Raw genomic sequence first — 16685 nt, forward strand, 5'->3', positions numbered from 1 at the left:
GGCAGAGGACCAGCCTAAGGAGCAGACAGGCCCTGGGGTTGCCATGGCAATTGAGCAGCAGGCAGGAAGCCCTGGTCTCACCGGGCTTGGGACTTTTAGCTTGGCCTGGGTCCCCACCCATCTCCCACACTCGAGCAGACTTGGGCTCACCTCAGGAAGGGCAGGATCCACTGAGGCCAGACCAGCAGGGTGGCAAGAGCCAGCTGTGAAGAGAGGACCATGCCTCGGTCATTCCCCGGTGACCAACCCTGAAGGTCAAGGGCGTCCCAGGCCCAGGCAGAACCCACGGTCCCACGGGACCTGACCAGCACAGGTGCCTCTCATCCACGTGGACGGCCTGAAAACATGCACCTCCCTGCTCCCTCCACAGCAACGGACATGCCATCCCACCACACAGCACCTGCTCACGGACACGCACGCAAACGTGCACCGCGTGGGATACCCGTGGACGTTCCACACGCAGTGTGTGACACACGTCTGAACAAGCACACAAACTCACGTGAAAATGCACCCACTACACGTGCACTAACACACGCACACGCCTGTGAAAGGACATGAACACGCACACCTACACTTGAGACACGCGATACGCGCACCCACTTACGTGACGCGCGCACCCACTTACGTGACGCGCGCACCCACACGTGACACGCGCACCCATTTACGTGACACACATGCCCACACTTACACGAAGCGCACACCCACTCACGTGACAAGCGCACCCAGACTTATGAGACAACACGCACACCCACTTATGCAACACACACACCCACACTTATGCGACGCGCGCCCACACTTAGGCAACATGCAACACACGCACCCACGTGACACACAAACCCACTTACGACACATGCAACCACACTACGCGGCATGCAACATGCGCACCCACTTACGTGTCACACGCACCCACACTTAGGCGACACATCCACCCACACTTAGGCAACACATGACATGCGCACACACACAAAACACAACACACACACCCACACTCACGAGACACGACAGGCGCGGATGCACAGCACGCAGATGTGGGCAGTACACAGACACTCCTGCACAGCATGTGAACAAGGTACGAACACAAAGCACGGGGACGTAGTCGCAGTACACACAGCGCATAGATGCAAGTGAACAGCGTCACAGGAAGGCAGGTAGCGTGTGAACAGCACATAGACCCACAAACAGGCCCGGCACCTGGTGCACACTGCCACCTGCCTGCTCACCTTCGCAGTAGGGGAAGTTGTAGGCACCGGGCACACACGTGTCACACCGCAGCCCCGTCACGCGGGGCCGACAGCTGCACTGCCCACTCTGGGAGTCACAGGCTGCGTGCAGGGAGCCTTCGGCAGAGCAGTGGCAGGCTGTGGACAAGGATAGCTGTGGGCACGCAGTGGAGACCGCACCCGCCTCCCCACCGCTTCCTCCCTAGGCACTCACGGACACAGCTGGGAAAGCCGTGGAAGCCGGGGCTGCATTCCTGGCAGGCGGTGCCTGTGTAGCCGGGGCGGCAGCGGCACAAACCTCCCGCCCCACAGAGCTGGTCCAGGGCTCCCCGAGGGTCACAGGTGCATGCTGCAGGGGGACAATGGGGTCAGGCCCTGGCGCCATGTGGGTGGCAGAGCCCCTTCCTGCCCTGACCCTCTGCTCACCTTGGCAGTTAGGGAAACCGTGGTAGCCAGGGCGGCACTGGTCACAATGAGGTCCGGCAAACTCAGGCTGGCACAGGCAGCGGCCGGCCTCATCGCAGCCCTCGGGCAGGGTTCCTGCAGGGCTGCAGCCACACACTGCAGAGCGGAGCGGGTGTCATAGTAGGCCAGGCCCACGGGCCTCCCCTACCTACGCCCACATGGAGAGGTGCCACTCACACTGGCAGAGAGGGAAGTGAAAGTAGCCGGGGGCACAGCGATCACACGTGGCCCCCTCGAAGCCCGCTCGGCACCTGCACTGGCCTGTGTCAGGGTCACAGCGGTTGTCGGCCACTCCAGGGCTGGAACACTGGCAGGCTGCAGGAAGGGGTGGCCCACATGCTTGGTCAGAGGCACCAGGCCTCTGGTGTCCGCCTCGAGCGCAGGTAGAGGTTGAGTGGGGAGAGGGGACTCACGCTGGCAGCCGGGGCCGTAGAACCCTGGCGCGCAGAGCTCACAATGGGTGCCTTGGAAGTTGGGTTTGCACACACAGCGTCCCACCCTCGGGTCCTTCCGGCAGGCGTTGCCCTGGGTCCCTGCCGCGCTGCAGTCACAATCTGGAGGGTGGGGACAGGCAGGGGAGTCTCAGATGCCCTGCAGACCCCAGTACGCCCCTCCTGGCAAACTTTCCCTCTCCACAAACTCATTTTCTTACACTTTTACACAACACTAACTAGAAAATAAAAGAATAAAAATCCCAACAACAGCTGCGCGCAGTGGCTCACGCCTGTAATCCCAGCACTTTGGGAGGCCGAGGTGGGCAGATCATGAGGTCCAGAGTTAGAGACCAGCCTGACCAACATAGTGAAACCCCGTCTCTACTAAAAATACAAAAATTAGCTGGGCGTAGTGGCGCGTGCCTGTAATCCCAGCTACTTGGGAGGCTGGGGCAGGAGAATCGCTTGAACCTGGGAGGTGGAGGTTGCAGTGAGCCAAGATCGCACCACTGCACTCCAGCCTGGGCAACAGGGCGAGACTCCGTCTCAAAAAAAAAAATTCCAACAAGGGAGAGGCGTGTTTGGGAAAACAGTGGCGTGCAACAAAGTCAGGCCAACTATCAAAACACTTCATTAGTTATTTGTTATGTAGATTCCTAGTTAGCTGCAAGCATTAACACAAACAGAAAATACAAATCAAAACTCAAAACAAGCTGCAAAGCAAATTATAGTTTTTGTTTTTTTTTTTGAGACGGAGTCTTGCTCTGTCGCCCAGGCTAGAGTGCAGTGGCACGATCTTAGCTCACTGCAAGCTCCGTCTCCCAGGTTCACACCATTCTCCTGCCTCAGCCTCCCCAGCAGCTGGAACTACAGGCGCACGCTGCCACGCCCGGCTAATTTTTGTAGTTTTAGTAGAGACGGGGTTTCACTATGTTAGCCAGGACGGTCTCGATCTCCTGACCACGTGATCCGCCCGCCTCAGCCTCCCAAAGTGCTGGGATTAAAATTATAGTTTCTTTAGAAAGAATGTCGGATGTTGGGAAGAAGGTAGAAAGAATGTATCAAATGTCTTAACTTACACATGAAAGGAGGGTTGTGAACACACTTCAGTTTTTGTTACTGATAGAAAAATAAAGGTTCAATTCTTGTCAAAAATGTAAGAGTAACCACTGGTCAGACCAGAACACAGAAAGAGAGCTTGCAAACCCTCCCCAGAGAGGAAACAGTAGCAAAAACAAACAGACCAAAATCAAAGCACGTTTTCTTGCTCTAACTTGTGAAAGTCAGGAAAGGAAACATTTCAGCAGAAAAGGAGAAATGATACAAGGGCAGGAGCGAGCCCGAACTGACAGCGGCAAGGATGATCGTGGGGCTGGGCTGTCTCCTTCATGAGATTAAAAACTGAAGACGTCAGCGTGACCAAGAGGAAACTCCAGCCATAGCCTCTTGAAAGAGCGTACCTTAAACCAACGCCTCAGACAGGTGGTAAACCGAGAGCTGTGTGCAGGGGGCTGGAGTGGACGCAAACACAGAGGTGAGTGAGGACGGAAGCTATGGCGGTAATGAGACGGAGGGAAGCTCAGGCACACCACCCAGTGGGGCAGCAGAAACGAACCTCTAGGAGCAGGTAACGTGTCCTGGGGGTGAGGGAAGCTAAAACTATTAAAATGGCAAGGAGAATTTGGCAAAACCAGAGTCAGAGAGAGACAAAGACTGGATGGAGATACATAGACTGTGACAGCTCAGAGGGACAGAAATTAAGCAAGGGTACTGTGGGTTTGAAGAGTATAATGAACAAACCTCCTTTTTTTTTTTTTTTTTTTTTTTTGGAAATGGAGTTTCGCTCTTGTTGCCCAGGTTGGAGTGTAGTGGCGCCATCTCAGCTCACTGCAAACTCTACCTCCCGGGTTTGAGCCATTCTCCTGCCTCAGCCTCCCGAGTAGCTGGGATTACAGGCATGCGCCACCACGCACAGCTTATTTTGTATTTTTAGTAGAGACGGGGTTTCTCCATGTTGGTGAGGCTCATCTCAAACTCCTGACCTCAGGTGATCCACCCACCTCAGCCTCCCAAAGTGCTGGGATTACAGGCATGAGCCATCGCGCCTGGCCACAAGCCTGCTTTAACATGCCAAATCAGTACTCCATAGAGAACACACATTCCTGTCCAATGTTCCTGGAACAATCTAAAAGTGGTCACATTCTGGATTAGAAACAAAGAAAATCTCAAATTCCAAAAACAAAAGGCAGAAACTGCCAGGCGCGGTGGCTCATGCCTGTAATCCCAGCACTTTAGGAGGCTGAGGTGGGTGGATCAACTGAGGTCAGGAGTTCGAGACCAGCCTGGCCAATATGGTAAAACCCCATCTCTACTAAAAATACAAAAATTACCCAAGTATGGTGGTGGGCACCTGTAATCAATCCCAGCTACTTGGGAGGCTGAGGCAGGAGAATCGCTTGAACCTAGGAGGTGGAGGTTGCAGTGAGCCGAGATCGCGCAACTGGACGCCAGCCTGGGTGACAGAGTGAGACTCTGTGTCAAAATAAATAAATAAATAAATAAGATAAATAAAATTAAAAAATAAAAGTCATCACATTCTAGGTTAGAAGCAAAGAAAATCTCAAATTCCAAAGACAAAAGGCAGAAACTTGTCAGCGTGCCAAGTCTAACCATGATGCAGCAGAACCAGAACTGAACACCACGAAAAGGACAGGCGGGAAACCTCAGCACCTTCAACAGTGACAGGCTGAAAGAAAATAAAACCCCAAATGGTAGACTATTTAAAAAAAAAAAAAACAGCAATGAGGACACCCCACATCTCAAACTACGAGACACCTAGCCGAAGCTATACTCTGAGGAAAATTTATAGCTTTAAACTAGAGTTTCCCAGCCTCAGGACTACTGACATTCCGGGCTGGATAACTCTTTGTTGTGCATGCAGGAGCGGTCCTGTGTTGTAGGAGGTTCGCAGCATCCCTAGCCTCTACCCACTGGATCGGTTACATCCATCAATCATCACAACCAAAAATGTCTCCAGACATCATCGAATGCTTCCTGTGCATCAAAGTCACCACTGGCTGAGAACCACTGCTTTAAGCCTTTTCGTTGGGAATGAAGACAGACTAAAAATAATAACTCAAGAAGCTATTTAAAAAAAAGTAATAAAGAAAGTGGATTAAAGAAATTGAATATTAGAAAGGAAAATCTCTCCTCCCAAAGAAAGAAAAACCTCAGCAGGTCTTATCAAGAGAACCGCATCTGTACTTCGAACAGACCAATAAACTCAACAAACCTCTGTTAGGTCTGATCAACCAAAAAAAAAAAAAAAGAAAGAAAGAAAATAAAAAAAAATAGATGAGAACAGAAATGAACAGAAATTTTAACTTTATAACAGGTCACTGTGCATAACTTTATGTCAATACATTTAAAAATCCAAACAAAATACACAATTTGCTAATACAAATAATCAAACCTGACTTAAGATGAGGAAGAAAACTGGCCGGGCGTGGTGGCTCACGCCTGTAATCCCAGCAGTTTGGGAGGCCGAGGCAGGTGGATCACTTGTGGTCAGAGTTCAAGACCAGCCTGGCCAACATGGTGAAACCCCGTCTCTACTAAAAATACAAAAAATTGGCCAGGCATGGTGGCAGGTGCCTGTAAATCCCAGCTACTCGGGAGACTGAGGCAGGAGAATTGCTTGAACCCAGGAGGCGGAGGTTGCAGTGAGCCAAGATCGTGCAGCTGCCCTCCAGCCTGGACGACAGAGTGAGACTCCATCTCAAAAAAAAAAAGCTGAGGTAGAAAACTGAATACAATAGCCACAGAATACATTCAAACCTTAATTTAAGATCTCTGTTGAAAAACAGGTATCAGAGGCCAGTCTCAGCGGCTCACACCTGTAATCCCAGCACTTCGGGAGGCCAAGATGGGTGGATCACGACGTCAGGAGATCGAGACCATCCTGCTTAACTTGGTGAAACCCCATCTCTACTAAAACTACAAAAAAAATTAGCCAGGCCTGGTGGCGGGCACCTGTAGTCCCAGCAACTCAGGAGGCTGAGGCAGGAGAATGACGTGAACCTGGAAGGCGGAGCTTGCAGTGAGCCGAGATCGTGCCACTGCACTCCAATCTGGGTGACAGAGCGAGACTCCATCTCAAAAAAAAAAAAAAAAAAAAAAAACGAAAAAAGAAAAACAGGTATCAGGACCAAAGGGTTTTGTAAGTTTGACCAGACTTTTAACAAGTAAATAATTTCTGTGATTTTTAAACTGATTGGGAGCATAAAAAAGTGTGGATGATTTCCCAAGTATTTTACAAAACCAAAACAATCTCACTTGTGAATTTAGACAAAATAAAATATTGATGTTCAACACTGTGTCCCCGTTAGGAAAGACAATACAATTCATTGTAATGAACACATTGAAAGTGAATACTGTACAGCCACAGGTAAATTACTGAGTGCTTACTATGGCCCAGTAGCGAAAAGATAAATTGTCAGTTTACACCCGGGATTAGCAAACTAGTCTATGGACTCCTCGCTTGTTTTTGTAAATAAAGTTTTATTGGAACACCGCCAAGCCCACTCATGAATACATGTTCTATGGCTGCTTGCAAGCTACAGCTGGTAATGGTAGAGCTGAGGAGTTTCCCCACAGGGACCACACGGCCCTCAGTCTATGACATTTACCGTCTGGACCTTTTCCGACAGTTTGTTGACCCCTGGTTTACACTATTGACGAAAAACTAAACATTTCCACGTAAAAAAGAAAACCATCAGAGAACCAGCAGACAAGAGGATTCCGGGGTAAGGGAGCAGCATCTAAATCCGACCCAGACAGAGATTCAGTAGAACAACATGGGCAGATTCACCTAAAAATTTACAAAATCAGGACACAGAAAAAAGCTCCCCCAAAAAATAAGGGGCAAATGACCCATCAGGAGAAAAACACACAACTGATAATAGGTGATACAGGCTGGTCACAGAGGCTTACGCCTGTAATCCCAGAACTTTGGGAGGCTGAGGCGGGCAGATCCCTTGAGGTCAGGAGTTCGAGACCAGCCTGACCAACATGGAGAAACCCCGTCTCCACTAAAAATACAAAAATTAGCCAGGCATGGTGGCGCATGCCTGTAATCCCAGCTACCTGGGAAGCTGAGGCAGGAGAATCACTTGAACTCGGGGGGCAGAGGTTGCAGTGAGCTGAGATTGCAGCATTGCACTCCAGCCTGGGCAACAAGAGTGAAACTCCGTCAAAAAAAAAAAAGAAAAAAAAAAAAAGAAAGCACTTGAAAAGTCAAGAAGATTCAAGCTTACAGAGTAGTCAAAGTGCAGCTAAAAATGACACAATATCGTGCCAGGCGTGGTGGCTCATGCCTGTAATCCCAGCACTTTAGGATGCCAAGGCAGACGGATTACCTGAGGTCGGGAGTTCGAGACCAGCCTGACCAACATGGAGAAACTCTGTCTCTACTAAAATACAAAATTAGCTGGGTGTAGTGGCGCATGCCTGTAACCCCAGCTACTTGGTAGACTGAAGCAGAAGAATCGTTTGAACCTGGGAGGTACAGGTGGTAGTGAGCCAAGATCACACCACTGCATTCCAGCCTGGGCAAAAAGAGCAAAACTCCATCTCAAAAAAAAAAAAAAAAAAAAAAAAGACGTCATATCAAATACAGTGTAAGAGCCCACTCACTGGGAAAGATGCCATGCTTGTATGTCCTGTCACGAAAGGGAAAAACCCTTCCAACTAGACTGTGATATGCCACCAAGCAAAAGACACGTCCCAGTTCCAGAAACACTAAAAAGCAAGGGAACATGGCTCTGACTTGAGAATATTTTTTGTCTATCAAGCCAAGAGTGATAGACTCTGCTATGTGGTAATGGCAATGATTTGGTCAGCAGGTGCCATGCTGCTCTGTGGCTGTGACTGTATGCTGGGAGACTCTTTTTTTTTTTTTTTTTTAATTATTTTTTGAGATGGAGTCTCGCTCTGTCACCTAGACTGGAGTGCGATGGTGGATCTCAGCTCACTGCAACCAGGTTCAAGCGATTATCCTGTTTCAGCCCCCCAAGTAGCTGGGATTACAGGCACGCACCACCACGCCTGGCTAATTTTTGTATTTTTAGTAGAGATGGGGTTTCACCATGTTGGCCAGGCTGGTGTCTAACTCCCGACCTCAGGTAATCCACCTGCCTCGGCCTCCCAAAGTGCTGGGATTACAGGTGTGAGCCACTTTGCCCGGCCAGTTTTCTACCTCATCTTAATAATGCTTTATCACGGTATGATTAAAAAAAAAAAAAGAACCTAGATTTCAAACCACTGGGGGCTGTTTAAATAAATACTTCTTTAGTCCCTATGAAAGAGACCACAAGACAATGTGTTTACAGTATTGTGGCTGGGACGTAATCACAGGACAGGGTGCAGAGCGCATGACGAAGCTTGCGAAAGAGAAGTGCTTGTGTACAGAGAGCATTCAAGCGCTGTGCAGAGCTGGTGGAATTGTGGATAACTTTTTGATTTTGTTTTTCTTTTTGAGATGGAGTTTCGCTCTGTTGCCCAGGCTGGGGTGCAGTGGTGCAATCTCGGCTCACTGCAAGCTCCGCCTCCCGGGTTCAAGCGATTTTCCTGCCTCAGCCTCCTCAGCAGCTGGGATTACAGGTGCCCGCCACCATGCCCAGCTAGTAGAGACGGGGTTTCACCATGTTAGCCAGGCTGGCCTTGAACTCCTGACCTCAGGTGATCCACCTGCCTTGGCCTCCTGAAGTGCTGGGATTACAGGCGTGAGCCACTGTGCCCAACCAATTTTCTTTTTTGAAACAAGGTCTCACTCTGTTGCCCAGGCTGGAGTGCTGTGGTGTGATCATGGCTCACTGCAGCCTCGGCCTTGGAGGCTCAAGCAATCCTTCCACCTCAGCCTCCGGAGTAGCTCAAACTACAGGCACACATCACTACGCGCCCGGCTAATTTTTGTATTTTCTGTAGAGACAGGGTTTTACCATGTTGCCTGGGCTAACTTTTCTTTGGCTTTATGCCTACCTATATTTCTGAAGGTTTTCCAGTGTGAATAGGCATAATTTGCATAAAAAGAAATAAGCCAAAAATAAAGTGACCAAATGAAAATCCTCCCTTTCTCCAGGAACTTCCTGTGAAGCTGCCCCCATGGCTCCAGGGCAGGCCAGGGACCTGGGGGCCTCAAGGACACTTACTCACAATCTGGCCAGCTGGCAGCACCTGCTCCCTGGTGTCATTGGACGACGAGGGCGTCGCTGAGGGGAAGAGACACGCATGTTGGCCAGGTCTGCTCAGAACCCCAGCACCCTACACCCCCTGCCACCCTCGGTCTCTCAGCGCAATCGGAGATGCAGGCAGGACAACACGGTCCACCCTGGGGAACCCCTCCACCCCCTGCAGGGCTCCTGGAGTCCAGCAGGTAGTGGTGTCTGTTCGGATGCCCCTGGCAGGTGCTCACGGTAGCAGCTTGGGAAGCCTGTGAAGCCCTCGGCACACACGTCACACCGCTCCCCAGAGAAGTTGGGCCGGCAGTAGCAGCGACCCGTCAGGTCCTCGCAGGTGCCATCTGTGAAGTCGGACTCGCAGTTGCAGCCTGGGCAGAGGCAGGAGCCAGGTAAGCCTGGAGCTACCAGGACCCAAGAGGTGGGTTCCAAGATGGGTCAGTCTCTACCTCCCTAGCCAGGGCCGTGGGGATGAGGGCTACAGCCAGGCCCCCTGGGGGGACATGAGGGCTGGGGACCCGCCCGTGGCCTGGGAGGCTCCTTCCTGGGCTGGCCTGGAAGCTCAGGACATCCCCTCCAAAGCAGCCCCAAAGGCCCAGGAACGCCTCTTTCCGGGCAGACCCTGAGACCCAGGACACCCGTCCAACTGAGCCCACTCACGGCGGCAGACGTGGGGCGAGTCGAGTGGGTGGTTGGGAGAGCGGTAGAAGCCGGGCAGGCAGCGCTCACAGTTGACGCCAGTGGTGTGGTGCTGGGGGTACAATGGCTGTTGAGTCTGGGGAGGTCCCTGCCCCACCTCGGGGCCAGCCCATTCCCAGCCCTCTAGCCCAGCCCACCTGGCAGTCGATACAGACACCCCCACCCTGATAGGTGCCATCCAGGCTCTGGCTGGCGCGGCGCCGGTCCACCTCAGGGTCGTAGTAACAGTCGGTGGCATGGCCGTGGCAGTTACAGGCTAGAGAGAGGGGAGCGCAGCTGTTGGCACGCCCTCCACGGGCCCGGGCATTGGGGCCCTCTCATGGGTCAGGGTGTGGGCAGGACACACGTGTGTGGGAGGAGGCACTCACACTGGCACTCGTTGGCACTGTTGGCAGTCGCAGGCTTCCACGGCTGCTGGTTGAAGCCGGGGCAGCAGCGGTCGCAGGTGCCCCCACAGGTGTTGTGCTGGCAGGTGCACTGCAGCCTGTGGGGAACACAGGAGGGGGGCTCAGGCCCATCCTGGAGGCAGGTGGCAGGTGCTCAGTCCCTTCCCTGAAGGGGCCTGTGATCCCCTCGATGGCTTGGCTTGCCACACGGACACGGCCCCCCACTGCTGTTTCTCTAGCTATCAGGCAGCAAGTGTTAGCCCAGACTCAGCATCCCCGAGCCAGTGGCTCTGACGCAACTTCCCCAGGCTGAGAGAATGGACACAAGGAAAGAGGCGGTGGAGGACAGGGTCTCACAGGGCCTTTGTAGAGGTGGGACTGGGGAGCAGGTATGCATTGACCAGGTGGGGCCTAGGACAGGGCACCTCAGGGGTCAGTAGAGCCCCCTAGCCTGCAGGTCAGGACAGAGACCTGCGTTCTCCAAAACGGAGTTATGCCCTTTCCACTTCGGCCAGGACTCGAACGTAAGCCCAAAACCTCCCTGAGCCAGAAGGGAAAGGGGTCCATTTGCACCCCCCCAAGGCTCAGATTTCACTTAGCAGGCAGGACTCCTAGGCATCCTGGTCACCTCCCTAGGGCCAAGTGGCCAAGAACTGCTTCCTTCTTCCAGCTGGGGTGGACACTAAGTCAGAGGGCTGGAATCTTGCCTTATGTCCCGTGGGCAGGGTGACAGCTGGAGGGAGACAAGGCCTGAGGTTGGAAGCACCTACTCCTCAGTATTAGCCAGACCACAGCGGGAGTCCCTGCCCCAGCACACAACACAGCCAGACCACAGCGGGAGTCCCTGCCCCAGATCAGGCTCTGCCGGGGGCTGCAGGGCCATGCGTTTCCTGAGCAGGACCCCAGAAGTCAGTCCATGAGGATTAGACCCAGAGCCGCGAATTGTCTAGCTCTAGTCCTGTCCTCCACGGGGCCCACCTCACAGGGCCTCGGGAATCAATATTGCTTTCCCTCTGAATCCAGAAACATCTGGGAGGGCCATACCCTCAATGAGAGGAATTGGGAAATTAACTGCCCGTCAGCACAGGTGATCAACAAAGCAGCTGCTCTATCTTCGCACCAACTCCAAGTACCTACAAGCAAGGGCCTGAAGCTGGTGTTCCGTTTTTCAAAAATCCACATGGTCAAGAAATTGATAGGAAAAGTGGTGCCAGGCTGGCGATACCCTGGGGTGTATAGCAAAAGCTCTCCCAAAACCATCCCAATCCCAGGGCACACCAGAAGCACAAAGATAAAGCCTGCTAAAGACCTTGCAGAGAAACCATGTGGCAGGTCAGCAGAAAGAGCCCCAAGAACCTCACAAAACGGAGTAATCTAGTAGAAGCTGGAGAAGAATGTTAAAAATGGTCATAAAGAAATCTAAAACATAGGCCGGGCGCAGTGGCTCACGCCTGTAATCCCAGCACTTAGGGAAAGCCAAGGCGGGTGGATCAGGAGGTCAGGAGATCGAGACCATCTGGCTAACAAGGTGAAACCCCATCTCTACTAAAGAAAAATACAAAAAATTAGCCGGGTGTGGTGGCGGGCGCCTGTAGTCCCAGCTACTCAGGAGGATGAGGCAGGAGAATGGCATGGACCCGGGAGGTGGAGCTTGCAGTGAGCCAAGATTGCGCCACTGCACTCCAGCCTGGGCAAGAGTGTGATACTCTGTCTCAAAACAGAATAAAATAAAATAAAAAAGAAATCTAAAACATAATTAAAAAAAACACTATGGAAAACAGGCAGATGTGAAAAAGAACCAATCAGAACTTCTAGAAATGAAAAATGAAACTATAAAATTAAAGACTCAATGGATGGGCTAAACAGCAGACCAGACACAGTGGAAGAGAGATTTAGTGAAGTGGAAGAGGAGCTAAAGAAGCTATCCAGAAGACAACTCAGAAGATAAAGAAAGAGGAAATAGAAATTCTGAGAAGGAAACCAGAAGGCGCTCCTGTATCTAATGGGGACTCCAGGGGAAAAGAGGTAGGAAAGGGAGCCAACAGTCAGAAAGAATGGCCAAGGATGGTCTTGAATTAATAATGAACACATGGCCAGGTGCAGTGGCTTACACCTGTAATCCCAGCACTTTGGAGGCCAAGGCAGGTGGATCACGAGGTCAGGAGATCAAGACCATCTTGGCTAACGTGGTGAAACCCCGTCTCTACTAAAAATACAAAAAAAAAAAAAAAAAAAAGGCCGGGCATGGTGGCTCACACCTGTAATCCCAGCACTTTGGGAGGCCGAGGCGGGCAGATCACAAGGTCAGGAGATCGAGACCATCCTGGCTAACATGATGAAACTCCGTCTGTACTAAAAATACAAAAGAATTAGCCAGGCGTGGTGGCAGGCGCCTGTAGTCCCAGCTACTCAGGAGGCTGAGGCAGGAGAATGGTGTGAACCCAGGAGGCGGAGCTTGCAGTGAGCCGAGATCGTGCCACTGCACGCCAGTCTGGGCAACAGAGCGAGACTCCGTCTCAAAAAAAAAAAAAAGAAAAAGAAAAAGTGTGAGTCCTGAGCAAGAAAAAAATCCCAATCCTCAACACATCACAATAAATCTGCAGAACACCAATGGCAAAAAGACCATAAAAAGTCCCGGAGAGGAAGACGACCCCCAGAGGATCAGCAACTACAGGGACAATGGACTCTCCCAAGCACCTGGAGAGGTGAAGAGACAGTCAAATCATTTCTCCAAAGTGCTGAGAGACACAGCTATCAACCATGAATCCTACAGTCAGCTCAACTCTCATTCAAGAGGGAGGACAAAACAGCCGTTTTCAGACAATTCCAGATAGACTGTCATGGAATAGAAAAACTATGGGGTGCATTTCAGGGAGGAGGAAGCAGCAACCCAGGGGATGGGGATGGTGATGGGGATGGTGATGGGGATGGTGATGGTGGGGGTGATGATGGTGATGGTGATGGTGGGGGTGATGATGGTGATGGTGATGATGGTGATGACGGTGATGGTGGGGGTGATGACGGTGATGGTGGGGGTGATGATGGTGATGGTGGGGGTGATGGTGGTGATGGTGGGGGTGATGGTGGTGATGGTGGGGGTGATGGTGGTGATGGTGGGGGTGATGATGGTGATGGTGGGGGTGATGACGGTGATGGTGGGGGTGATGGTGGTGATGGTGGGGGTGATGGTGGTGATGGTGGGGGTGGTGATGATGATGGTGGGGTGATGATGGTGGGGGTGGGCTGGTAGTGGGGGTGATGGTTTGGGTGGGAATAAGTTGATGGTGGAGGTAAGGAGGCAGAAAATTGCTGGCTGAAGACATGGAGCCCCCTTCCCTGGAGGAGAGGCGGGGTGGCGGGTAAAGGGTGCAGGGAGAACACGGGCAGGCTGATGTTTTGGGACACTGGTGCATGACCAGGTGCGGGTAACAGAGTCTGTGGTTCCAGGAAAGATTCCAGTCAACCCTGCTTGCACCTGCAGGGAGAGCTGAGCTCAGTCCACACCCAGGTGCGGTGAGTCAGGGGATGGCAATGTCCTTCCTCTCCTTGGAGGCCCATCGGGCTGCCTGGTGGGTTCCACTCCCTGCTGTCACGAGCTGCGTCCCCACTTGGCACTTAATTTCCCAGAACAACTTAGTTCTGCTGGAGCTCAGCAGCCTGAAGCTGTGCTGGCAGCAACCAGTGCCCAGGGTGGGTCCCCAGGGCCCACAGCTCCTGGCAAACAGCCCAAGTCCTCCGGCTCAGGTGACTGTGCCACTTCTCCCCTCAGACCCATCACCGCATCCGAAGGGGCCCGGGGCTCCCGCCTCTGCTCGGCACTGACCGTGAGAATAGGAGTAAACCTTGGTCCTATCTGAGCTCCACCCGCCTCCCCACCTCCCCTGTAAACTGGAGCGTGGACAGAGCAGTAAGACCCCGCAGAAGGCAGGGGCAGGTCCCAAATCCAAGCGCATGAAGTTGGGCTGCTCGGTTGCAGGCACTAGATGAGCCCTGCCGGCTCCCTGCTGGGGTTCCAGGAGCCTCGTCACTCGCTCAGCCTCAGCTGCACCACTCTGAGTGGCTTCTGTCCAGCCCCATGCCTGCACTGCCACCCTCGGGTGTTACGCCCTCCGGGCACCACGCTGAGTACTGGTTTGCGTGTTTCCCAGCTGCCTCCCCCGGAACAGGTGCTCCTGAGGCTGGGCTGGGGTCCCACCCTGTGTTCCCATTCCCAGAAAAAGGGCCCAGCATGTGTTAGGCACTCAACACACAGCTGCTGGTTGAAGGAACCAACAGAGGGAGGGAGGAAAGGAGGGACATGCCCCGGGGCTGCTTCTCGGCAGAATGAGCCTGGCCCTACCTTACTGAGGACTCTGGGTGAGGCCCAGGAATGTGCTGGTGCCAGCACCAGGGCCACTTTCCCATTCTGTGAGGGGCTCCCGGGAGGTGGACGCTCTGCAGTGCCCTCGGCCACCCCCAAAAGGAGGCACACAGGGCACAGCAGATGACGGGTGTTGGCTGCCCCCACCCCGCCATCCCCGTCCTGGGCCTTGGTCCCTGCTTGGCTGGAGTGAAGGTCAGGCCTGGGGCCGCCAGGAAGTTGTCTGTTGTGTCCTGAAAGGTTGGGGGAGCTGGGCGGGCACCCCCAAAGTGAATTAGGGCTGCCTCGGCAGGTAGTGGGCACCTGTCCGTTCTAGGGGATGCAGGCGTGGAGTCGGGGATCAATCATCCCCATCACTGACTCCCCTCCACGGGGCCCCAGGTGTCCATTATGGTGGGAAGGCCAGCTGGCCTGGGGGTCCGGAGAGCCTCACCTCTGCTGGCAGTAGGGCAAGGCCCCCTCAAACTAAGACAGGGCACCCTGGGGAGGCTGCACACACCCTGGCCTCCACATCACTGCACACATGAGGAAACTGAGGCCCATGCGGTGGTGGTCAGTTCAGGTCACACAAGAGAGCAGGGCCGTGGTGGGCCATGGAACCAGGTCACCCACCCTCAGGTTAGGCAGGGGTGACAAGGACAGGCAGGGAGCTGGGGGCCTCACCTGAACGGGGCCTCACCTGAACGGGTCCGTGGGGTCTTTGGCATCACAGGCATCCGCGTGGCCATGGCAGACACAGCGGCCTCCAATGCTGATATCCTTGATGCTGTAATAATACTGCACCCGCAGGCCCCGTGAGCGCCAGGCGGCCAGGCCTCACCCACCCTGAGTCCCGGGTCCACCCAGCCGGTCCCCCTCCCCCGCCTGGGCCACGGGCAGCTCACCCGGCGGGTGACCGTGGGGTCCCGCAGCGCCTTCCCCATGAGGTGCCCCAGCAGCGTGTTGGTGCGCAGGAAGCGCAGGCGGACGTTGGTGGCCTTGGTGAACTCACGTAGCAGCGGCGAGTAGGAGAAATTCATGGCGCCCGGACGTCCGTTCACCAGGGACACCACGATCTGTGGGCAGCATGCGGTGAGGCCAGTGTGGCCCTAGCCCCCGCTCAGCACTGCCCCTCCCGGGCCCACCTTTCCCTTCTGCAGCCCCGCACGGCGCTGCCCCTCCCCTCCCGGCCCACCTCTCCCTTCTCCAGCCCCGCACCGCGCTGCCCCTCCCCGCCCCACCTCTCCCTTCTCCAGCCCCGCACCGCGCTGCCCCTCCCGGCCCACCTCTCCCTTCTCCAGCCCCGCACCGCGCTGCCCCTCCCCGCCCCACCTCTCCGTTCTCCAGGGGCACGATGCGTGAGTACTCGGTGGTGCAGATGGCCGCGTCGTCCCGTGTGATGCGCTCCAGCGTCTGTGGCCCGAACCGCTCCAGACAGTCCCTCTTTGAGGCTGCGGGGAATGGCGGGAGGGAATGGCGGGAGGGGAGGGCGCTGGATCACCAGAAAAGCCTGGGCCCCCGCAGTGCCCCGGGCCCCTTGACGTCTCCAGGCCTCGCCACTGAGGCTCCCACAGGCCAAGAGGCCGTGTGACAGAGACCACAGGTCGCTGGCTGAGGGGGCCTGGCCCGTTGGACTGCACTGCCCGCCACCACTCACCACTCTCCCTTGCATGATTTGATGTGAGTGACCCCCCACCCCCCGCAATGACCATCCTCACCCCCTTCCTTGGGGACAGACGCCTACTGCCCATCACTGACCCGCCCCTCCCCCATTCTCAGGCCAGGGAATTTTAGGGGACACGTGACCAGGCCTGCCCCATTGGGGAGGAGCACCCACTCCCACCAGCATGACTGGTCAGGGTGGCACGGGGCCAAGGACGGCCAGCATCTGGGCTAGGACTCCAGTA

The 16685-nt window shown here is 54.2% G+C and overlaps 1 protein-coding gene across 3 annotated transcripts in view; it reads right to left on the reverse strand.

Moving 5' to 3' along the window:
- LAMA5 (laminin subunit alpha 5) overlaps positions 1-16685 on the reverse strand; it is a 62985-nt gene that overhangs the window by 29527 nt on the left and 16773 nt on the right. For 2 of the 3 annotated variants that reach the window (XM_054541929.2, XM_054541928.2), the window contains exons 4-17: positions 16111-16229; positions 15684-15854; positions 15479-15576; positions 10422-10537; positions 10191-10309; positions 10015-10105; positions 9591-9725; positions 9328-9387; positions 2099-2239; positions 1863-2000; positions 1647-1781; positions 1435-1569; positions 1221-1358; positions 151-203 (exon numbers count right to left, since the gene is read on the reverse strand). In XM_054541929.2, coding sequence (XP_054397904.1) covers positions 151-203; positions 1221-1358; positions 1435-1569; positions 1647-1781; positions 1863-2000; positions 2099-2239; positions 9328-9387; positions 9591-9725; positions 10015-10105; positions 10191-10309; positions 10422-10537; positions 15479-15576; positions 15684-15854; positions 16111-16229 — 1649 coding nt within the window. The remainder of the gene's footprint in view (positions 1-150; positions 204-1220; positions 1359-1434; positions 1570-1646; positions 1782-1862; positions 2001-2098; positions 2240-9327; positions 9388-9590; positions 9726-10014; positions 10106-10190; positions 10310-10421; positions 10538-15478; positions 15577-15683; positions 15855-16110; positions 16230-16685) is intronic. The other variant, XM_054541930.2, reaches the window with a different exon arrangement.

Source organism: Pongo abelii, chromosome 21 (assembly GCF_028885655.2).
Source record: "Pongo abelii isolate AG06213 chromosome 21, NHGRI_mPonAbe1-v2.0_pri, whole genome shotgun sequence".
NCBI lineage: Eukaryota > Metazoa > Chordata > Mammalia > Primates > Hominidae > Pongo > Pongo abelii.